At 36.4% G+C, this 24,651-nt stretch overlaps 1 protein-coding gene across 3 annotated transcripts in view; it reads right to left on the bottom strand.

Annotated features, from left to right (window-relative positions):
* ARID1B (AT rich interactive domain 1B (SWI1-like)) overlaps window positions 1–24,651 on the bottom strand; it is a 398,242-nt gene that overhangs the window by 238,172 nt on the left and 135,419 nt on the right. For all 3 annotated transcript variants that reach the window (XM_012646847.1, XM_012646845.1, XM_012646846.1), the window contains exon 4: window positions 14,001–14,111. In XM_012646847.1, the coding sequence (XP_012502301.1) occupies window positions 14,001–14,111 (111 nt within the window). The remainder of the gene's footprint in view (window positions 1–14,000; window positions 14,112–24,651) is intronic.

Below are 24,651 nucleotides of genomic sequence, written 5' to 3'. Positions count from 1 at the left end.
AAATAAAAATGGGCTCAATAAGCTCCTTCTTTAGACAGAATTGCTAGAATTAGAAATCTGACAGTTAAGCACTTAAACAAGTTATTTTAAAAAGCCGATCATTCATTCATTGATGTTATAAGATGCCAAAGCTAGATCATGGATAACCTTCCCAAATAACGTGAAATAACTTTCTAACACTGTATTTAAAAACCTATTATTTTGGGGTCATTATTCATTATTTTCGTGGGAGTATTTTATGTGTTCCCTTATAAAATATTTCCTTTTACAAAATAATAAAAGAAAAATGATATCCCCTCTTTAAGAAATAAAGTGTTTTGGTGTATGTTAATAATTATGTAACCTCAATACTCCCCCTTTACTTTGGTAGTCAGGAATGTAGCCTTAAATTTAATAGTTATTCATGGTAACTGCATTATCATGGTTTGTTTGCTTCTCTGTTTTTCAAACATTTTTTTACAATTTGTAATCCACTTGGAGCAGTCTTTGTTTATACAAATGTTTTACTGTAGGTCAGCTCAAATCCTTTTTAGAAGCACAAGAGTTATAAATTCTATATAAAAACATCATAGGATATGAAAACGTTCTGTCACACCAGGACTCTTTCAGTTAAAAGTGGTCACTGGTGTATTTAAAAATAAGTCATTTATTTATAATTTTCAGGGACACATACTGAAAGAAGAATACTTCAAGCTGTTTTTAAATACTTTCAAAAAGAAATTGATTTGTAACTTTCGATCCAAGTATAGAGTATGTGGGTCATACTTTATGTTAAAATGCCACAGTGTTAAAAAAAATTCATGAGGGAGGCTAACAATGAATTAATTATATTATACTTTACATATTTTTATTGTTTTAATGAGAAATTAGATTTGTAGGTAAATTCAAAAGTAAAACTGGTGATGATGAGTATGATATACAAAGGATAAGAGAGGACAGTCAATAAAAATGTTGGGAAAAAGTAAAATATATTAATCTATTTACAACCGTAAAGTCATAGTCATTTCTTCTATAATTTGTCCAGGTACCTTCTCACTAGCAACTACTGGGTTGTATGTATAGTTTAAACATCAATAAATAAAACTGTCTGAAAGAGCAGCACTAAAAAACCAGGACAGGAAAGCTTCAAGGTGTTACTCCCTGAAAAATACCACCTCACTCACAACAACATATTCATTTAATATCATCTGATCAACTGGACGGAAAAAGGCAAAATTCAAAAAGGTGTATTTCCTATGCAAACATTAGGCAAGCTGCCTCCAGTTCCTCCCCCCATATGTATACACCAACCTATGTACCATTTTAAATAAAAGGTCAACATTAGGTATTTGACTTAAAAGCACATCTTAGTGATATCATCTGATTCACCACCTTTAGTTTTCCACTAAAAATTACTTATCCATCACAGTTGGTTGCTCCTAGACAACCATTAAGTCTCAGAAATCTAAAAACTCACTGAGAAATTTAAGGAGTTTATCTACAGTAGATTTCACTGAGGGCTAAGTATACTTCCACCCATGCCTTGGCTTTTGCCTTCTTTTAGGTGATCCTACTACCCACTGACAACACCACAGCTGGCAAGAGCAAGGGAAGGGTGAACTCCAATTACCGTAGCATTGTGCTATCTGTTCAACAATGGCGGTAATGTTGGGGGTGCCGATTAGTATGAAACTAGTGACTAACATCCCATTTTTGAATTATCAATATATTTCAATTGTTTAAACTATACACCTGTAATTATTCATAACTAGTCATGAAGTGAATCTTGAGGATTTCACTTCTTTATCTTTACTCTCCCCCATAATTTAGCCTTTGGTAGTTCAACGAAACAAACAAAAAAGAAAAACCAGCACAATATTGGAATTTTTTTTAAAAAATACAATGCATATTAATGTGGCTTTAGCATCTTCCTGTCTTTCTGTGAGGTTGTAAATAAAAACTGAGGAATAAAATATCAAAATGAAATGCAGAAGAATCTCAGTGATATTCATACCAACACACTCTGCGGCCGAAAAGGCCTGCAGTATTGGGGGTTCAACAACGAAGTAACAGGCTAGGAGTTAAGGAGATCAAGTTGTAGCCAAGGGTCAGCTGTCTGTTCTGGTTCTCTTCATTCACAGGGAAGGAATGCTGAATCTCAGGGATGTTTGGTGGACTAGCAGCCCTAACAGGCCCTGGAAGCCAAATATAATTTCAAAAAAGAAAGGGGACAAAGAAAGGGCAAGAAACAGACATTTACTGAGCACTTGTGTACGTGGCAAGTACTACCCAACAGGTTTTATAATGTCACATCTCATGTAAATGCGAAGGGCTAAAGGAGTAGTATCTAGGCCTTGAAACTAAGTTGACAGTACATGTGAATGTCCTGTGTCAACCATAACCTGTAAACTTACATATGGTTTTAAAAATCTGATACCCCCAAATAGACCAGAATTATATCAGAGACATTTTCATTCCTATAAAAAACAGAAAATGCCAATTAAGTCAGCAAAAAAAGCAGTGAATAAAATCATCATGAAGCCAGCAAAATCATTATTCTACCACACCAGGTGTTCACAAAAATACGGGGAGGTAGTGTTCTCCTTCCCCTGGAACCACTAGCACTGATAATACATGACTAAATGCGGCCTAAATGTCCTATATAAAAGGCTATGACCATAATTTTGATATAGCCATCACTGCTCTTAAACTTTCAAATAGTCAAGGCTTCCAGAAAATGGCAAAACACTTCTGTGCAATTACATGTGCTGAAAGTATGAATTCTGCAACTATATATAGACCGTTCTCTGAAGATAAAATGAGAAAATATGTTAAAGTATTTTAAATTACAGGCTTCCTGAAAATAGGTATTTTCTGTCGTTGATTTCTTTTCTTATTCCTGAATGTGTTATAGGAAAGAACAAACATTAATAAGCTAGTCAAATAATTTAAATTTTTATTTTCTTTTATTATTACTATATCTAATATAAAATCTTAGACATAGGAGGCAAGCAATAAATGATTGTTAAATGCAGTTGAATTTTTCTGCATAACATGAGAATTTGTGCCTTAATTGAGGATGTCAACATTTAGGTATGCAGGCTAAAGAAAAGCATAAATGCTGCAACTAAGAAAAGCAAAAGCATTTGGGAAAATTTTAACGCATTTGTTTTTGTTGAAGAATATTCCATCTCCAGGAGCAGGTACATCAAGGAGCTGCTGTAATGAACGGAACGAGTTGCAGATTGACTGCTGGACTCCTACTCCACTGAGTCTAACCTCCAGACAAGTTTCCTGTCATTTTTGAGTCTCTATTTTCACGTGGGAATTAGAGCTCAAAAAAGAAGAAGAAGAAAAGAAACACAAATCAAATTAAACATGTAAAAATACACACATGTTAACTTCTTAATATTAATTTTGCTTGCTTCATTAATTGTCCGTGGCTACTACAATATGTTCCACCTTTAGTTTATTAAAAAAGGATTTATTTATTTATACAAACAAATTAAGCCAATAGTGTTGTTCTTCATCCTTTTGCTCTTGGTGCAGGGAGTGAAAGGATAGTCCTTTTGAAAAATGAAGAAAAAGGTGGGAAAAGGCTTGATTAAAAAAAAAAAAAAAAAGTACCCCTTCAGAGTTCAGCGTAATTTCTCTGAGGCCCCATTTCCTCTGCTGAGATTCAAATGTATCAAAAACTCTTGATGCTCAAAGGGGTAAACCACTTCTACAAAATAAAACACCTTTCAAAAATAGCATGTTAAAATCAGGTTCCCAACCACCACTCCCCCATTTTCACACACTCTATACCCTCAAAAAAGAAAAAAAACAAGGCATTAAATTTGTATATTAGGTTCATATACACCTATACCCAAAAAAGTTTCAAAGGAGAAATTATAGTGAGATAAACTAAGAAATGTTCCTCCGAAATAAACAGGTATAAGAACAGTCTAATCATTCAAAAGTATACCAAACAAAGCAATACACACTAACCTGTCTCTATCCAAGGAAAGGCACCTATTTGGATATATACTTACCGAACTATCATAAAAGCAAAAAAAAAAATGAGACTAGCCATGAATCCCAACGGAACGAGTATAGTGTCATTTCCTTCTTCAGACTGTGCTCTTTTCTTAAGCCACATTAGAGTAGGAAACACTCTAGTATGATCTGTTGACTGAGCATACACACTCTGCGACAATATTCTTCAACTCATCTCCGAGAATTTACATTAACATAAAGTTATAGCCAATGCTATCATTCTTTCAACATCAATTCTTACTTATGACTATGTTTTGCCTCTTATATAAGGAACTATATAAAAACAAGACTTCAGTAGCAAAGATGAGCTGCTTCCTTTTAACCTTACAGAATTCAAGCGAAGTTATTTAGGACTTGCTTTAATCAACATCTTGGAGCATTCTTTTTTAAGCCACCTCTCCTCCACTACCTGTGTTTGTCGTCACCACCACCACCACCAACACATCCTGATCACTTGGATTAAAAACCCCAAAAGCATCTATCCTTTGTCTCTCCCTTTATTTCAACAATGTTCTTCCTCTGCGTTCTCACTGCCACCACGATTTCACAGCCGGCTTCGACGACACCAGTGAGACAATGCTCTACATACAGCTTTCTCCCTGCCTCCAGTGGTCATAAATGCGTGTTGAAAACAAAGGCTTTCCATAGGTAAAAGGCATGTTATAATTCATTTATCTTGGTAACCTCAAAGTCCCAGACTTTCAAAAATACTACCGAAGAATGGGGTGGAATCTGGTTTGGGGCAGGTAAAATAGATGTTGGAAAGCCCTATCTTTAAAGTTCATGCACCTATACCTAGGATACTCACCGACCCCTACTCTGGGCATATTTATTCTTCTTTTACTAGTAGTTTCAAGTGCTCATTAATTAAATTTTTATTTATGTACAAAACTTTCAAAACTAGTGTCCAATAAATGAGGTGTTCTATTATTATTCTGAAGCCAAACTTTCTCCAGATACACTCCTCAACCACCATGCCCATGTCAGAAAACAAGCTTTGCATGGGTGGGGCAGGACACTGCTGTGCTGTCCCTGACCCAGAGGTCCGAGGCTCACTCATTCTGGCTGCTTTACTAGAGAACATTCACCTGTGGATCAGGCACGGGTTATGCCACTGCCTCAACATACCGTTTTGTGTTCTGACAGAAAGAGGTGTAAGAAAACAAATAAAAATAAAACTTGAAACACACCACCCTACCCAAATTAAAACCAGTGAGCTCCAAAGTCTCGAAAGAAAAAAAAAGCAAAACGAACACAAACAAAACACAGAAATGCAGGAGACATTATCCAGGAAACTGTCTTGGGCTTCATTTAAGACAAGCGATGGTTTTGATATCCCTGGGCTGCTAATATTTCCATTCACAATAAATCTCTGTTTAAAAAAGCACAGTGTGTTTATCCAGTTATTTTATAGTATAACAGATGTAAACCTGAAGTGTCAAAAGTGCATGGAGACCTCAGCTATAGACCCTCAGGAACTTCCTTCCACCACCAAGAAATGAAAACCAGCTGCTGCATGATCATCTTGGTTCAGAAAGCTGTCCCTTTGGCCCAACGGGAAAAGGTATTAGCCCTGAAGATAAAACTTCAGAGTCCTGCAGCTTCCTGTTTGTTTGTTTGTTTGTTTTTCCACCTCCCATGGTAGCAGGCAGTCATGAAGACACGTGGCATATGCACTTATTTCCCGACTTTTCCCATGAACATTTCCCCTTTTCCCTAGACTCAAATACATCAAGACTCCCAAAGCGATCATATAGCAGGGGGAAGGGGGGTGCCTCTAGAATCTCTGAGATGTTAGAGACAGACAGAGACCACCGGAAGACCCATGGCTCTCCTGTGGCCTGAATGATAAGATCATATACTCAATTAGGCAACCCGAAATTCCTAAATAAGTTCAAGTGTCCCGGCTACAAAAGCAAATAGCACCTGAGAAGAGGAGGGAGGCTGTGGACAGGAACACTTGAGTAATTTTTGAGGATTTTTAAGGTACCTGCACTTCCTTCATTCATTCATTTGAATTTTTCCCAAAAGCAGAGTCCATTTTTATTGGTGCTTTTTCTTATATACTAACAAAGATAGCTTTTAATGTGAAATTTCAGAGCAGATAAGTACTGTGAGGTTCCTAAATCTGACTTACTCCTATTTCAGAGAAGGAGAGGGAGGCCCTGACAAGTGGCATGAAGGGCTCAGGACCAGAACCTCAGCTGAGCTCCCCGTCTGCCACCCAGCATCCTACTGGGAACCCGTCTCCTGATCAAAATATGCTATTTTATCAAAAAGCCATTGTTGCTTCCATGCCAGTCATTATAAGTTGTTTGTTCTCATTTTTGTGAAAAAGGAAAAAAGGAAAGTGATATAAACTACTTTCAAATTACCATTTTTATACTGATCTGACAGTAATATTGCAGTTAAATATTTATATCATTCCGGTCTAATAATCAGGTACTGTCTAAATCAAAAGAATACTAGGAAGTTAGCTATCAATAAGCAAATGCTAAAAATTATGTGTTTTAGAATACTCTCACATGCACTGGATTTGTACAACACGCACCAATGCATGCACACAGACTCCACAGCAAATGGACACCGCTCTGAGCTCTTAAAAAATTCAAATGATATCTCGGTAATGAAATAAAGTGAAAAGATGTACACACTACAATCTAAAATTGGGTAAAATTTAGGACCTGTGGAAAGAGACAATAGTACCTGAAAGCTTTTCTTTCTTTTTTTCTTTCTTTTTTTAATAGAATACATTATGAAGAAAAGTAGTTGAGAAAGCTTAGTCACTTTTTTGTGGCTTAAAGCTTTTTTCCCCCCTCTTTTATTCCAGGCTTAAACAAAGTTCAGTGGGGCATCAAACTGCCTGTTTTAAATTACAGTCTGTATTTTAAAATAGAATGCATGCACGGCATGTTCCTGAAGCTAGGGGGTGGGAGTGTTATTCACGGAAAATTGAAGGCTTGTTGAGTCAATAATCTTCTTTCACACAGTAACAATTTTCAGCTAAAATTTCTTGACCCAAACAAAGGAAAACAAGACCATTCAGTTATTTTACAACAATTTAAAGAAGGCAAAGAAAAAGATGAGGAAAAAAAGAGATACCTCTAAAATCCTACATTGTGAGGGAAGAATAGAAAATCCTGGCTCAGGGAGAACCTGCTCTCCATGTATTTATTTCCTCCCCTAAACTGACAGTTAGCATTAAAAATAGTTACTTCCAGTCCCAAAGAAACATAAAAGCAAATAACCAGTCCACAAATGCTACTATGAGCTCCTGCTGGTTATATATTCCTTGTTATATAAAACAGATGTGTGCCTTCTGAGTTACCTGCAAAGTGAAAATCTGTAAATTAAAAGCTATTTCCCACCCAACTCAGACGACATAAAGTGAGACGTACTTGTGGCCCGCGTGCCAAGGGAAGCTGACCCACAACCAGGGGCGCGGACGAGCTTGAGAACTGAAAGTGCATCCCTGAAGGAGCTGCACTCCTGCCCACGCCTCCTGCGGGAACCCTGCCAGTGGGGCCCTGGAGAGCGCAGCAGCTTTGGGACCCTGCTCCTCCCCTCCCCCTCTTCCTTTTGGTCCTCCTGCTCCCCAACCCCTGTGCAGCCAGCCAGGGGCTCATAGCCTCAGGTAGGTCATCTGAGGGGCCGTGAGCGGGTCAGAGCCTGCCCGTTCTCCATTTGTTCGGGCAAAATTTGCAGGCTGACTTTTCTATTAGCCAGGAATATCTGCATTTATCATGCATTACTTAATGAGCCTCATTTATCAACTGTAGATCATCGTTATCCTTCTATTATCAAAACCAATATCCTGCAAATCAGTTATGTTTCAGCCTCTCTTAATCTCCAATTTTGTCTAGTGTCTATTTTTTTACAGTACTCCTTCATATTCCTTCATTAATTTTTTAGGAACTAATTGACAGTCCTATAAAATGGGTTCAAATTCATTTCCCCCCATATTTTAAATGGAAATCACAGAATATTACATGAAAAAGTTTACGGGGGGGGGAATGCTTAGTTAAAATGTTTTGTAAGATTAAACTAATTTTTAAAATTAATACATAGCCACTAAGCAAATATCTCAGCTATGATGAATTTGGAATTATCTATTTATTTTAACAGGACTGAAGATGTCAATTTAGAAACACTTTGCACACAAACATTCAAATTATTTAAAAGCAAACTATAGATCTTTTTAAATATTAATTTATTCAAACTTTCTATTATATTTAGCCTGTTTTCCCTGGAAAAATTCCAAAGTGTTGAGGTTTTATTGAATTTTCATTTACAGAACAAATATTAAGTAGAAGACTGTTTTGAAAGGAGAGAGACATGCCTTCCCACTTCCTACCTTGCTCAAGTTCAAGCATTATCCCCTATTTTCAAAATGACTGCCAATATCATGAAAATACCTTAGAAAACAAAATTATAGAATATCACATCTTAATGAAATAATCCATGTTGGAAAATAAACATTTGTCAGGGTCACTATTACTTTTTCTAAATTAGGAATTTCAAGTAAGGTCCTTAAATGCTCTTCACAGCCTTAATCCGAAAAGAACTGAGGTCTCCATATAGAATAGACCAGTGAATTCAAAAACATGATAAATCCTAAGTAAGAAAGTGAAGTACTATGTGTTCCCTTTAAAACTTCCCCAAATCGTCAAAATGTGTCCGTACCTTCAGTTTCGAAACTATGCAAGTTAATCAGTATATATCTGCAGATGTTCTAGCAGACAAAGCACCATCCTTCAGAGAATCTCCTCCTCCTCATTATAAATTATTTCCTCTAAAACTTTAAAACTCAACATATTCTATTTAATAACATTTAAAGAACACGGATAATAAACAGCTTAGGTCTTTAGCCGTACACAGGAATTATCCACTTCTGAACACTGAGATAAGCCTGATGACAGATCAGATTTCTCTTTCATTAAGTTATAATTTTTTAAACATTTGGAATGATATGAGAAGGATGAATTAATAGACAGCTACACTCTTAACGTTTTCCTGGCAACCATTTAAATCAAGTTACAAATAAACTTTCAAAAGATTTCATTCAGTAGCCATACAGCTAATTCTTACCTGACGGATTTTGATTTTTACAAAAACCTACCAACTAACAGGTTAAGATAATCTTAACAATTTATATTTCTAGTTAGGTTGGATTGAGAATTCGGTAAAAAGCTGAACCCAGTTGAAAAGCTGCTTCACCTAGGTTTTCCCAATAGGTTCCAATCATTCATAGGACCTGTATTATCAAATCGACAGAGTCAGAATGTCCCTATTAACATAGCATCAATATTCATATATGCTTCTAAGGTACATGATCCCTAATCAACACGAGTGTCATTAAAGATTTAAAAAAAAAAACAAAACAAAACCAAAAGAAACAGCACTTTTCTTTTATTAAAGGCAGAATATTGTATGCTCTGTTGCTAATACTCAACCCCCAAAGAATATTCTTGGTAATAACAGTTTTCTAACCATTCTCTTTCAGGCTTCCAATATCCTGTTTAACACCCTCTATTTCAAAGAACAACCAGCATTTACTACCTCCTTCCTTTCACAAAGGGCCAAAAAACATATGTTTTATCTAAAGCCTAATATTTCCTTCTAATTGCAAACTCAACAGAAGTACCTTTTTAGTTAACTCAGAAAGATCAAACCCTTTTCATGTTAGTCTCTTTAGATATTTCCTATTTAAGTAAGAAAGGGTCAGAAAGGTTTTTAATGACCTGATGGGCCTTCCAGAACAACCAATATTTACAGATATATTTTAGAAGGTCACAACAAAGCAGTCTATTCTCAAACACTGTTAGAATATGACTGCTAAGCTGATCGTACTCTATATCTTAAGTAAACAGAATAATGGACCTCCCATCTGAACTACAAAACTAGTGGCATGCCTCTCTGAAGAATAATACAAATTAGTTATTTCTAAACTGAGGAGTATTAACAACTCTTCAAATCCCTGGAGGGAAAAGTATTACTTTGCTGAATGAGGAAGAAAATAAAACCTTCCCCCTTTTTTGTTTACTTCCTTTTATAACATGTTTACAAGTATTTTATTAACAAAGTATCTATCGGTACTATAATTACTGAAAATGTGATTACTATTTCTGTCAACTTTTTATAAGTAAAAAATATATATTACTAAGAAAAGAATGTTTTCATGTTCTTTTTAGCTTAATTATCCTAAATGCCCACTTTTTCTTTTCTTGAAGCTTAAGGTTACCAAGGTAAAACTCAAGTGTCATTTCAAAAAACAAAATGGTTTTAGGGATAATACTACCCTGCCAATACAGATGCCACACTCATTTACTCATTTAGCATCATTAGCATATAGAGAGCACAGGCTTCAATACCATATAAAAGATCCTTTAGCAATTGAAAAAAAATTCTGCAACTGGAGTAAGAATTCATTTTAAAGTAAGTTTTCATATGAATTCTTTTAGGACAATATTTTCTGAATAAAACATAATAAATACCATGAAAAAATCCTAATCTACTTGGAAAGCCAAAACAGTTATAAAAACAACTGTAATAAAAGAATAAATAGTAAATGCCACAAGACATGAAAATTTAACAAAACATTCAACAAAAAGTGTATTAAATCAAATTTTGGGGGTTATCTTAGAATGTAAATTGAAACATATTCAATGTTTATGAAATAATGGGGCATAAAAGTTATAGAAGCTTTTAGACCTTCTATTGTATCTTTTAAATATTGGCTTCATTTCATACTAATATCAGAGGTAAAGAAAACTACAATATCCTCAAATTTTCATAATATTCTAATGGAATTTAGTGATAATATTCTAATAGAAGAGAGCTCTTCAAGCCAATTTTTATATTATATTCCTTATGCTAAGATTTCTCCATAATAGTAATACCAAGAATACGTAAGCTAATGTATCTCCTCAATAGGGAAAAAGCTATAATGATTAAGAGGTATAGAAATAAGTGGACAACATTAAGAGAGATTTGTTCTGAGCTTTAGGTCTGAGTCTACTAAGCAAAAAATAAATATTGCTAGTCGTGGCCCCACGACAACAAGAAAACAAGTATTAATTTATCAGTCATCTGCTTTCTGTGGATGATCTGTAGATCTAAATTACCTGGAAAACATAACTGTGTTAGCTATTGAAGATCAACAAGGATTTAGTGACATCAAATACAGACAAACAGGTTCAAACAATGCTGAGAGGACAAATTACCGAGGGATTAAATTATAGATCTAGCATAAAGATATTGGAAATGTCTTAATTTTTTGTAATAGAAAGTTGTTAACTGTGCAACAAACACACTAGAGAAAATGTATGACATGTAGAAATTATCTCATGCATAAAAATATTACAAAACCTATTTCAATGTTAGCAAAAAAATTAAGAAATAACTACTTGAGAAGCACTCTTGTTATTGTCGTATATATAATGGATAGTTAATAATCAGTATGAATCACTATACTACATTTTTTAAATGATACAGATTAAGACTCACAATATACCTTAGTTCCAAATTACAAGAACGGTGATTACAAATATCAAGTATAGACTAAGTAAAAAGACAAAATTTATATCACTGACTCTTCAAAAGGAAAAAGTGTAAGTGTAAATCTACAAAGGATCCAGTAGCAAATTCAGGTGTGATAACAAACGTAGCTTCACAGTCCTTATATTATCAACTTAGCCAAGTTAAGAAGACAAAATAGTTAATAAAAGTAACAATATTAAAATACATGGTATTAGAACCGTAACAATACCAACAAATCATTCTCTGAAACAATAATGGCCTTAACAGTGGATAACATGAAGCATCCACATAAATAAAAATACATTTGTAAGCCCCATGTAGAAATTTTTTATACATGCAAAGCCCTGGTGAAAGAAAAGTGGCACACTAAACTTCATTTAAATAAAGTCAATTTCCATCAAAACAGACTGGGGGTTTTAGGTATACCAGCTGATCTAAAGGTTTGGCCTTTATTCAGAAACTGATATTTCTATATATTAATACTTACCATAAAACCTGGAAACTGTCCTCTAAAGAGAGATTATTGAAATATGCTTAAAGTGCTATTGAGTCAATCAGCATCCTATTTATCTGTGACTTACAAAAATAGAAAGAAAATACCAATTAGGGTATTTCTCTTTTTTTAACCGCTTCATAAGAAAATTTATATTATGAACAACCTTAAATGCTCTTGGGAAGTAGATAAGGTAAAGATTAAAGAAGACAGTAAGTCATTACAAATATACAAAGAGATATAAATAGAATAATTCAGAAAAAATTTAAACTATTGATGAATGTATTGATTCACTTCCTAAAATACTTACATCCTCTTTTCCAGTAAACAACTTAAAAAGCACCCATCCCAGAAGCAAACTTTTCAGTTAGTTTTCTGGGACTGCAACACATCATTCCATCCCTAATTATGCTGTAGAGTTAGCTGAATATCAACTATCCATTCCAAAGCAGATCCATGACAAGAAGCATATACTAGTAACTGATATCAAAGTTTTTCCAGCGGATATGAAGAAAGCAGTACACTAAATGAGTATCAATTTATAGCAAAATTTTCAACCTGTGTCACAGTATAAATCACCAACCAATGACAAATCTACAAAGCTGGGCTTCTCCAAAACCACTAAAAAACTGGTGAAAAGAAGTGGAATTCACTATCGACCTACTTGCCGCGAGTCAGCTGAAATTCCATAAAATCACAAGCCAATTCCCAAATATTCAGCAAATGCTGCATTTATCAACAGCATACATGTGTGTTACACAGAGACACACAAACTACATGCTCACCAAGCCGCAAATTATCTAAAGAAAAAGGCTTACAGCATAAAATACAGAATCCATTACCTTTTTCCTTCCTTCAAAACCAAATACGTAGACAATGAATAAGCCAATACAACTAAAGTGAAGACCACAGTACGATTTCACCCTCTCCCACCATAAAAATAAAAACTGTAAAAATTAGGGTTTCAAAAACATGTCCATCAGATTCAAAGATAGTTCAATCCTATAGCCATCACTTACCTTCTTCTCTAAGGCTGCATATACATTAAAATGGGTATGATATTCATGCCCAATGTCATGTATAATATTCACTACAAATGCTTGCTCTCAAATGTTTAGAAGTAACATAATAAATCTTACTTAATGCAAACATAATTGAAATTAAAGTTAAAATCATGGCTATCCTGAACTCCTATTTTAAACCTTAACAGAAATTAACCAATAACAATAATTCTTCAAATCAAAATATTTTAATAAGAAAGTAAATGTATAAGAAAATAGTGTAAAAATATTTGTACGAATTTATTCTTTTAGTAAACAAAGAAAACCTTATTTAAATTAGGTTCCCTCTTTTAAAAAAAAAAGCATGATAACCCATACTGTAACCACTACTCTAATCAACGGACACCCAGTTACCATACACTATTTGCTGGTGGAAATACTTTACAAACTGCTCTGTCAAATTTTAAACTAAAATACTTTCTTTTAGATAATTTCTCATTACATAAATACCACATTTCAGAAGATTTGCAAATCACTATCAGATTTTTTATCTCTTCATTTATATCTTTTGCAAAGTACAAATTTCTTTTAAGTTTCAACTCTCACATAGACACCTCTGTTCTGTATCACTACCAAAAAAGCAAAAACCTAAAGAAAACTTAATTGTACAACAGCAATAATTTCCTGCACACCAAACTGACCATTCAATTAAAACCTTCCAAATCACACCTGGACTCTACAACAGACATACACGTAAATGAAACAGACTTACCCGGGACTACAGAGCTCCTGACAATTAAGCCTAAAATAATTAATAAATCACAAAATGTACGTGAAATGTAGAAACTTCTCTCCCGCATCATGATATAAAGTAGAACAAACAGAAACAACAGCTCTTTCTAAAAATCTTTAACTCATTACTTTTCCAAATCAGCACATTAATGTCTTACTGGTAAACTTGATGGTCTTTCTTGTTGTATTAAGTTCAAGTCTTCATGGTTTGGTTTTCCGGGGGCCAGAGGAGGTTGAGACCTAGTTCCATAGCCTTCCTGAGACATGTCCTAAGCAAACACAAATACAAAAAAAAGCACTTCATAAATATCTCAATGACATTAACTTCTTCAGTAACAAAAATGAAGCAAAGGCTTATCACAAACTATCAACTAATGTTATTGATACATTTTAGTAGACAAATAAATATAGTTTATGATTTAACGCATTACCAAAAGTAAAATTTTTTAAAAAAGCAGTGAATCACCAATAGCAGAAGTATACATGTACATAAAGTTAAAAATTAAATTTATTATGAGACCAGACCATACAAACTAAGTACTGTATTTGAGTTTTGCAGGAAGATGACTAAGTCAATAAAAAATGGGGAAGGAGGTCAGCTGTAGCCAAAGTGTCTTTGAAACCATAGCAAACCAAAAGCTCCTTTCATTGTTGAATTCTGATTTTGTTTTGTTTAATTCTGATTTTGATTAGGCTGCCTTTAATGTTACTTCAAAAAATTTAAATAACTAATGAAAGCTTTATTATCAACTGAATATTAATATGTCTTCTCAATTACCCACAATACAGCATAAATTTGTATTAAGCTCACAGAATCTTGGGGTTTCTACAAAACCAATAAACACATATGTATAGGTCTCCATATGTTCACATGGCATAGTTTTCAGAGAACCATAATGAAAAATAAAACAACAGTAGGGAACAAAACATATCCCAAAAAACATGAATAGGGACAAGAAACTTATCATTAACACAACCTTTCTGGCATCTTTCCAGGAGGTATTCTATGTGGTTTCAGCATTGTGCTGAGATAGTATTACATAACCTAAACACCTCACCATACCACATTCACTGTATACCAGATCTCTAGTTGCTTAACGATTTATATTCAGCTACTAAACATTCCACCATCATTTGCACCTGAAGTCAAATAGCAGGACAGAATGTTAAATACTTATTATAGCACGTCTCAATTGGCACTGAAAGTTGAAGAACCAGTTTCTAATTGGAGAGAAAAAAAAGAATGGAAAATACTGCTTTAAAATAAAATTCTCTCCCTTTCCTTGCAGTTCGAATATGTGTTGGCACTAAAGAAACATGATATACAAGTTCTACTTCTGTTAAATCCCTAAAATATTACTCTAAAAATTAATATTTATTAGTTGAAACCCTATAAAAAGCTTCCGATGTCCCATCCCTTTTCTAACACAGTATACACTTAAAATTACATGGCTTCTTAAGCCAAGAAACTTTGCACCAATAGCTGGTACTACAAAGTACACAAGCTGTGCAAACTAGATTTAACTAGCTGAGTGTGGGTGCAACCTGCCTTTATAAACAGGCTGTGAAATAAAGGAGCATGCCAACAATCCAGCATTTTCACATGCAACTATTCTTCGCTTTAAATTAATCTCCACCCGCACCCCAAAAATTAAGCAGATACTTAACCTCCAATAGTAATATATGATACTTAGTCAATATTATACTTTTGTAAGCAAATTCAATCCTAGTTGTACAGGTTTTTATTTGATAACAATAAAAGTGAGGTAAGAGTAAGCACATGCAATCCAAGGATACTTAAAAGGGTAGCTCTTCAGTCTGGTTGCCAGCAGAGGGTAACAATTAGGCTTGTGGGGGACAAAAGCAAAGGCTAAGAGATTATTACCACTCTCACCACCACCCCTCCTTCAGCACCATGTTTCTTCCAGATCCTAGACTGCCACTTGTCACATGGACTTCCCGCTGGGTGCCCTATAGGTTCCTTTCCATAAACAGCAAGGATTTCAAATTAAGTAGGGCAAAAGGCCTCCATTCAGGGGCCTTCACCCTGTTACAAAAAAGCACAAAAGTGCAGGACAGCCTCACAATGGGTGAACAAAGGAGCAGACCCTGCCTCTTCCTCAAACACGTGCACACACACAGTTTATGGGCAGTGCTTAGACACTTTTTTTGTTAAAGTTTAAACTTCAGTTAGGAAACAGTAAACAGGCTTGCAGGTCCTATGCTTATTACTCATTTATCTTACATTTCTTTCTTCTTAGCTAAATTAACTGCTTTTTAAAGGAGTTGAAAAAGACCACCACAATTACAGTGGATACACATTTCAATTTAGGTATCACAATCCCCCACCCCCAAAATAAGCAATTCCAAACAGACCATGAAATCTATCAGAAAGATGTACTATGATGTTACATTTCACTTTTTCGGGTTTTATTTATTTATTTATTTATTTTGAGACAGAGTCTCACTCTGTTGCCCCGTCTACAGTGCCCTGGCATCAGCCTAGCTCACAGCAACCTCAAACTCCTGGGCTCAAGCGATCCTACTGTCTCGGCCTCCCGAGTAGCTGGGACTACAGGCATGTGCCACCATGCCCGGCTAATTTTTTCTATGTATTTTTCGTTGTCCAGCTAATTTTCTTTCTATTTTTAGTAGAGACGGGGGTCTCGCTCTTGCTCAGGCTGGTCTCGAACTCCTGAGCTCAAATGATCCTCCTGCCTCAGCCTCCCAGAGTGCTAGGATTACAGGCGTAAATCACCATGCCTGGCCACTTTTTTGGGCTTTAAAAGTTCAAAATGAATAGATTCCACCAAAATCTCAAATACTATTCCTAACCACAGAAACTTTCAATTATTAAATATAGTTGTAAATAAAACCTAAACAAAATTTTGTGAGAATCGCTGAAAAGGGAACTTGTTCTGACTCAGTTTATGTTTGAACATAAGGATTCACTTAACAAAGAGAGCACAGAGAAAAGGTACCAAGTTATACCTAAAACAATCATCATCTATATATAATTTACCATGGGACTGTGAAGTCTGTTTGGCAGGTCTATTGAAGATACAAAAGTTATATTCCACAACAAACTTTAGCTTTTTCAACTTCAAAGCTATATTTATTTCTTGGTTTTGGTATGCACTTATTTTCATCTTAAGAAGTGTAAACAGAAATAAGTAAGGTAACAGACAATAAGAAAACAATGTAAGTGTCAGAAAATAAAAAATATGTTTAGCATCGTTTTATAAACAAATATGCACAGCTTTAAATTTTAAAACATTATTTCTATCTTTGGTTATTTATACATTTAAGCTAGTATTCACTAATGTGTAAACTAGTACACACATATAAATAATTATCATGTTTATCTGCCATACATTTAAAAGTCATGCCTCTTTAAAAGAAAATCAGACTGTAATAATATTGTGTAATGCACAAGAACCAAGATATGAGAATGTGGTTTTCCCTTTCAGAGAAACTGTTTTATCAGTACTATTTTGCTACACTTCACCCACAAACTTTTAATCATTGATGGGCTCTGGTCTTAACCTTCTTTATGTCATGAGTCAAAGGTAAAAAGGAAACTGACTCAGCAGAAGTGTTAAAAGAGTTTGAGGCAGGGGAGTGTACACACTTCTTTCAGAAATTTTCACTTAGATGTTTCCTTTATTAGGTCATTAAATATGAAATGTCCAATTTCATTTTTTTTTTTTTTTTTTTTTTTTTTTGAGACAGAGTCTCACTCTCTTGCTGGGGCTAGAGTGCAGTGGCATCAGCCTAGCTCACAGCAACCTCAAACTCCTGGGCTCAAGCAATCCTCCTGCCTCAGCCTCCCGAGTAGCTGGGACTATAGGCATGTGCCACCATGCCCGGCTAATTTTTTCTATATATATTTTTTTAGTTGTCCGATTAATTTCTTTCTAATTTTAGTAGAGACGGGGTCCTGCTCTTGCTCAGGCTGGTCTCGAACTCCTGAGCTCAAACAATCCCCCTGCCTTGGCCTCCCAGAGTGCTAAAATTACAGGCGTGAGCCACCGCGCCCGGCTGAAATGTCCAATTTCAAATCAAAAGTTTAGTTCATTATATCTCAAACAAGAAGCAATACAATTAACCAAAGTATGTGAAGGGAACTTCTCAAACCATCGATGTACTGTGCGTTCATTAGCCACATCCTACCCAAACCCTTCACTGATATTTCTAGCTGTCTGTGCAGTATTGGTTCCATCATAGTTGAAAAATAACACGAAGTTTTGACTTAATGGTTCACAACAGTTGCTCTAAAAAAAATTTTGAAAGATAATCAGAAGCCAAAAACCATGCATTTGAAATAATGAAGATTTACCTTCACAATAAAAATAAAAACAAAAAGTTTCAAAGTGAAATTGTCAGAGATATCAACTGTCAAACTTAGCACATAGGGAAATTGGACATTCCATACTTAATGACCTAATAATACATATAGTAGACATTTACTGAATGCCTACTATGATCATTCCCTTTGCCAGGTACATTAACATATCACAGTATGAAACAGAGGAAAACACTAGTGTCACACTTCTATTATAAGAAAGGATAAGATAAAAACTACCACAAGGGCCTTATAGGAAGACCAGGAGCATGAATGCTTCTGTTTTCTTTTTTTACAAAATGAATTAAATATTAATGGAAACATGAGACTTCGAAGAAAATGTCGAAAAACTAAAATGTCAAGGCTGCTTTAAAATTAAAAGGGAAAACATTCTTATGGCATAAATTTGAAAGATACCCATTACTGGGCATCTACCCAAAGGAACAAAAGATATTCTATAAAAAAGACATCTGCACTAGCATGTTTATAGCAGCACAATTCACAATTGCAAAGATGTGGAAACAACCCATGTGCCATCAATACATGAGTGGATTAATAAAATGTGGTATATGTATACCATGGAGTACTACTCAGCCACAGAAAACAATGGTGATCCAGCACCTCTTGTATTATCCTGGATAGAGCTGGAGCCCATTCTACTAAGTGAAGTTATCACAAGAATGGAAAAACAAGCACCGTATGTACTCGCCATCAAATTGGTATTAACTGACTTAACTGACGAACACTTATGTGCACATATAAGAGTAACATTTATCAGGTGTCGGGCAGGTGGGAGGGGGGAGGAGGGGATAGGTATATTCACACCTAATGGGTGCAGTGCACATTGCCCGGGGGATGGACATCCTTGAAGCTCTGACTCGGGTGGGGCAAAGGCAATATATGCAGCCTAAACATTTGTACCCTCGTAATATGCTGAAATAAGAAAAAAAGATACAAAGAGATAAACAATACCTTAATATTTAATATTTTGAGAAAAGAACCTTGAAATTAAAAATAAAAACAAAAAACCCCAAAGAGATAAACAATGAAAGGAAAGATGTCCTCCTTCCCAGGATCCCCTCCACAAAGTTATTACTGCTAACCATTTATTTATCTTTCCACAATTTTTCAATGTGTTGCCAAGTATAAATGTGGACTTAAATTCTTTTGCCTTTATACACAACTGGAGCATACTTTCCGGTTAAATAGCATAATTTTCAGCTCCTTAACAATATATTGTAGAGCTCATTCTATATCTGAACTAAATATCTACTTTATTCTTCCTTTTATGGCCACATAATACTGGATTATTTGAAGGTGCCATAACTTATTTAATCATTCCCTTATTGATGTGCATTTAGGCTGTTTCCAGTCTTTCTCTACTTCATACAGCACTACAGCAAGCATCCTTGTACACACATCTTCATGTGAAGTATCTCTGTAGCATAAATCTCTACAAGCAAAATTTCTGTCAAAGGTTTGGTACATTTAAAATTTTGATACACACTGGCAAAGTACTCTTAACAAAAGAATTGTCCATTTACACTAACAGTCCCTCATTTTGGAATAAAATAAAACTTACTCAAGACGCTCATGTTAGCATCGCTATACGTCTTACCCTACAAAAAGTGGCAAAGTAAAAGCAGGGGAAGGATAGGAGAATTGGGTAGACTGTAACACAAAAAATAACAATAATAATCTAAGAGCATATGGAGTATAAACCAAAGGAAGATGGAGAAACGGAGGGGGAAGGAACACTTCCAGCCTCCACAAACAAATGGCAATGGAATCGAGTGGGATCAGGGAAGACAGCAGAAACTGGTTGTCTCTGAAGTCCAACAAAGAGCTTCAGGTTAGAAGCAAAAAGCAACAGAGAGCCACCATGGCTTCTGGGTCTGAAATACATGATGATTCTCACACTATATAAGAAAAGTTTTTCCGATCATCACATGAAGCACAGATGTTCTAGGAAGACAGTGAAGATGGCCATTTAAATTATCACTGTAATAATCCAGAGTGAGGGGACGAGGATTTGAGTAGTCTCAGAAAATCCTGTGTTATCTAGGTCAGAATAATGTCTTACTCCTTTTCTCTTCCTGCTTTGGAAACTCGTATCACCAATTAAGGGAAAATAGAAAGCGTCCTGGCATGTAAGGACGGTGGAGTGGGGGGGGTGGGACCACCTCCATGGGGAGAATGCCTGGAGGACACGAGGGGCTGCCCTGGTCCAGAGATCGCCTCATCTGAAGAAATGCAGTGTGCTATTGGTCTCCCCTGCATTTTTATTTGTAGAGAAGTAAATTTAAAATATCCTTTCCAAAAAGAAAGCACTATAACTACTGACATATCCACATGTGTTAATGGCACACTCTCCCCCCTGCATCTCAGGAAAGCCCCAACAGAAACAAGAGGTGACTGACAGGTACGACGCACAGTTCTTCCTAACAAGAACCCCACTACATAGCTCCTATTATTACCTTGTTTCACTACTTTTTGTTACCTTGAGGAAACAAACACTTAAGTAACTTACACGGGTAGTTTATGATCACTATGCTAGAGTATCTCAAAGTGAAGGACATATCACCATTTCCACAAAAACTGTATTTTAACAACTGGAAGCTTCAAGCACTGTTATTATATATAAGAGATTTAATATCATTTTAATTTTTAAGGTATTATCCTACACTTTCATACATTTTAAATTCTCGTTTAAAAATTATAATCTTAAGTGTGTTACATGTCGCACACTTCCAAAACATTCAATTCCAATTCGTGAATAAACAAGAAATACTGAAATGAAAAATTCCATTCCACAATCTTGAATGGAAAGCCATTCTCCCTACCACTCGTTATCATCAAATAGTTACTAAAAAGCCACACGCTGATGGGAGGCAAGGTGAAAAGGCCGAGCAGCCCACCGGATTCTGTTCCTGAAGACTCTCTACTCGCTGTTTCTTTCTGCCTGGCCCTTAAGAACTGGGGTCCCTCAGGTCTTTACGCAGACACTCCAGTGACTCCTGCCCGGCAGTGATTCCAACTCTCTACTGAAGTCCCACATCTCTTAAGTGCATTATCGGTGTCTGTACCTGTAGGGAGAGGACCTTGCACTCATCATGTCAAGAAAAGCCGCTCCTAACCATCCCACGAATCTGCTCTTTCCCCTCGGCTCCCCTCCTCACCAAAGGCCTCACCATCCAAACGGGACTTCTCAGAGCTACCCTACACCTTACTATCTCTTCCGAATCCAGACATGTCTGACACATCACCAAACCCAAATCACCGTCTGGCGCACCTGCTTCGTCCTTGAGCTGAAGGCCAGCACCTGCGCCCAGCGCTTTCCACAGCAGCCTCGTGCCTGCTGGGCCATCCGTGCCCGTTTCCTGGAATACGCCTCCTCATCCCTACAGCATGAAGTCCAGAGTCCGTGGCGAGGCACACAGCCCTTCAAACGCCCTCTAGCCACCACACCAGCTTCGCCTCTGGCTGGCCCAGGCCCCGCTGCAAGTGATCGGCTTTAACCTCTCAGCTGCTTGCGGAGCCATAGGCCACTGCCCCTCCAGGCCTCTGTGCCTGAAGCTCTCTCGCCCCGTTGCAAGTGGATGTTCTTCCTTCTCCTGTGTCTGCAAAGCATCGGGTTGTCCTCAAGATCCTGCTAGAAATGAACCCCGCCACTCTCCAAAACAATTACCTTAAAGTAACTTCAAATGGACTCCTCTTAAAGAACTTACAATGCTATATTTTAACTATTTGTTGTGTGTCTCCCAAACTGGACCCTTAATTTCCCTAAAGGAGGGATGCTTGTCCTTTTGGATTCCCAGTGCCTAGCACTGATAGGTAACGAATAAACGCCGGCGAATGACTGACAAATAGCATCTAAAAGCTTACATTTAGAACTAGACACCACAACACAAAAATAAAAGTATGAGGACAAACACAAAACTTAACAAAACTTGGGCACATGTCCAAGAATATTTATCACGTTAACAGCTACACCACCTGGTAGCAATGTGCTACAAAACACATTTTGCTGTTTGTTACTGGCAGTCTTGAGGCAAAAGGATGAATGCAAAATAATACAATATAACTATCCTAGAAATTAAGACTGTGGAGCATAAAGGATGCCATCAAAAAGGAGGAAAATCAACACATTCTATGCCTCCCAATGAACAGATCAGCAAAGAAGTATTCTGCCAAAAAAAAAAAAAAAAAAGATAATGAGCTTGATAAAGCCAATGGATCAAACTACCAATTTATAGGAACTAAAATGGATGAAGGAACATGTTAAACCATGGTCAATCAATTAGGAAATCTCAGGTTGTGGGAATCTCTACTAGACAAAACGACCCAGTTTCTTCAACAAATAAATGGCAATAGAAAAAAAGAAAAAGAAAGAGGAAGAAAGAGAGAGAAAAGGAGATGGAGGAAAATTTATGACAGGAAGGGATTAAAAGATATCAACAAATTCGAAGACTGGACTTTATTTAGATCCTGATTCAAACTACCTCACAAAAACACGTTTTCATTGATGACACTATTAGAAATTTGAACACTGGAAAATTGATACGAAGAAATTATATTTTATTTATTTATTTTTTATTTTTTTATTTTTTTTGAGACAGAGTCTCACTCTCTTGCCTGGGCTAGAGTGCCGTGGTGTCAGCCTAGCTCACAGCAACCTCAAACTCCTGGGCTCAAGCGATCCTCCTGCCTCAGCCTCCCAGGTAGCTGGGACTACAGGCATGCGCCACCATGCCCGGCTAATTTTTTCTATTTTTAGTTGTTTGGCCAATTTCTTTCTATTTTTACTAGAGACAGGGTCTTGCTCTCGCTCAGGCTGGTCTCGAACTCCTGACCTCAAATGATCTGCCGGCCTCAGCCTCCTAGAGTGCCAGGATTACAGACGTTAAGCGCCCGGCCAAGAAATTATATTTTAAATGTGGTAATTCTATTACTCTTTTAAAACATCCTTTATCTTTTATAGCTATATTGTGAAATATTTACTGATTAAATGATAAAATGTCTGGGATTTACTTCAAAGTAATACCAAGGTTGTGGGTGAGGAAGAGGAGGATATAGATGAAACAAGACCAGCGACATAACTGTTGAAAGCAGAGTGACGCGTGTATAGGGTTCATTGTACTACTAACTGCTCCTGTTTATGTTTGAACATTTCCACTTAAATGAAATTAAATGAAGTTAATGGTATAAAAGACTACTTCAGGAGTCCAGGAGTGGGACTGAGGCCCACTCCGGCTTTTATCTGAAAAACTACATGAAAACTACAGTAACTTCCTAATGGTCTTCAACACCCCTCCTCAGCGAAAACACATTAAACAAAGATCTTTCAATTATTCAGTTTCTTAACACCTCTCCATTTTTATCTTTAACGTGTTTGCTACACTATTTAATCCCAATGCTTAGCTGCCTTAAACAACAAAATTCCCTCCATAATCTTAATCAAATTAACCTTAACAATTTCATTTTCCCCCTAGGTCCCCAACATAAAACCTGCTCTTTTTTTTTTTTATTTCAGCATATTATGGGGGCACAGATGTTTAGGTTATGTATGTTGCTCTTGCCTCCCCACTCCCCACAAAGTCCGAGTTTCAAGTGTGCCCATCCCTTGGATGGTGCACACTGCACTCTTTGTGTATGCAAATACCCACCCCTCCTCTCCCTCCCCCCTCCCCCATGCTCAACATCCAATAGATGTTATTCTTATATGTGCACTTATGTGTTGATCAGTTAATACCAATTTGATGGTGAGTACATGTGGTGCTTGTTTTTCCACTCTTGGGATACTTCACTTAGTAAAATGCGTTCCAACTCTATCCAGGAGTATACAAGAGGTGCTATATCACCATTGTTTCTTAAAGCTGAATAGTACTCCATGGTATACATATACCACAGTTTATTAATCCACTCATGTATTGATGGACACCTGGGTTGTTTCCACGTCTTTGCAGGGTACAGGTGTCTTTCTTATAGAGTATCATTTAAAACCTGCTCTTCTTATTGACTCAGAGATCCTTGATATCATCTCTGATCTCAGCTCAAGGTGCCCTCCTACCCTAAATCTGACATTCTAACCCCTGCCTCAGCCCAGCCTCTTACAGGCCAAGTTTCCTATTTACCCAACTCCAAGAAGACGTTTGTAGCCACAGATCTCTTCTGAAGATCTTGACCCTTTGAGTCAGACAAACCCAAATTCAAACTCCAACTTCACTATTCACCAGCTGTGTGACCCTTAACAGCTCAGTTTCCCACCCTAAGCAGAGGCACTGGGCAGGGCTGGCCATGTAGTTGTGTGTATACCCTACTGGGACCCATCCGTCTTAGGCACGTGGTGCTCAAAGAATGGGGTGAATGGGTCTCGTCTGTATCACAGTGAGTACTGCTCATCATCTGTTTGGAAGAGTGGTAACTCACTCTAATTCTTCCTGGTCCACATCTACACCTTCCCC

Source organism: Propithecus coquereli, unplaced genomic scaffold (genome assembly GCF_000956105.1).
Source record: "Propithecus coquereli isolate 6110/MARCELLA unplaced genomic scaffold, Pcoq_1.0 Scaffold25, whole genome shotgun sequence".
Taxonomy (NCBI): Eukaryota; Metazoa; Chordata; class Mammalia; order Primates; family Indriidae; genus Propithecus; species Propithecus coquereli.
The sequence above is the reverse complement of the archived record's forward strand: the minus strand, read 5'-3'. Positions and strand labels throughout refer to the sequence as shown.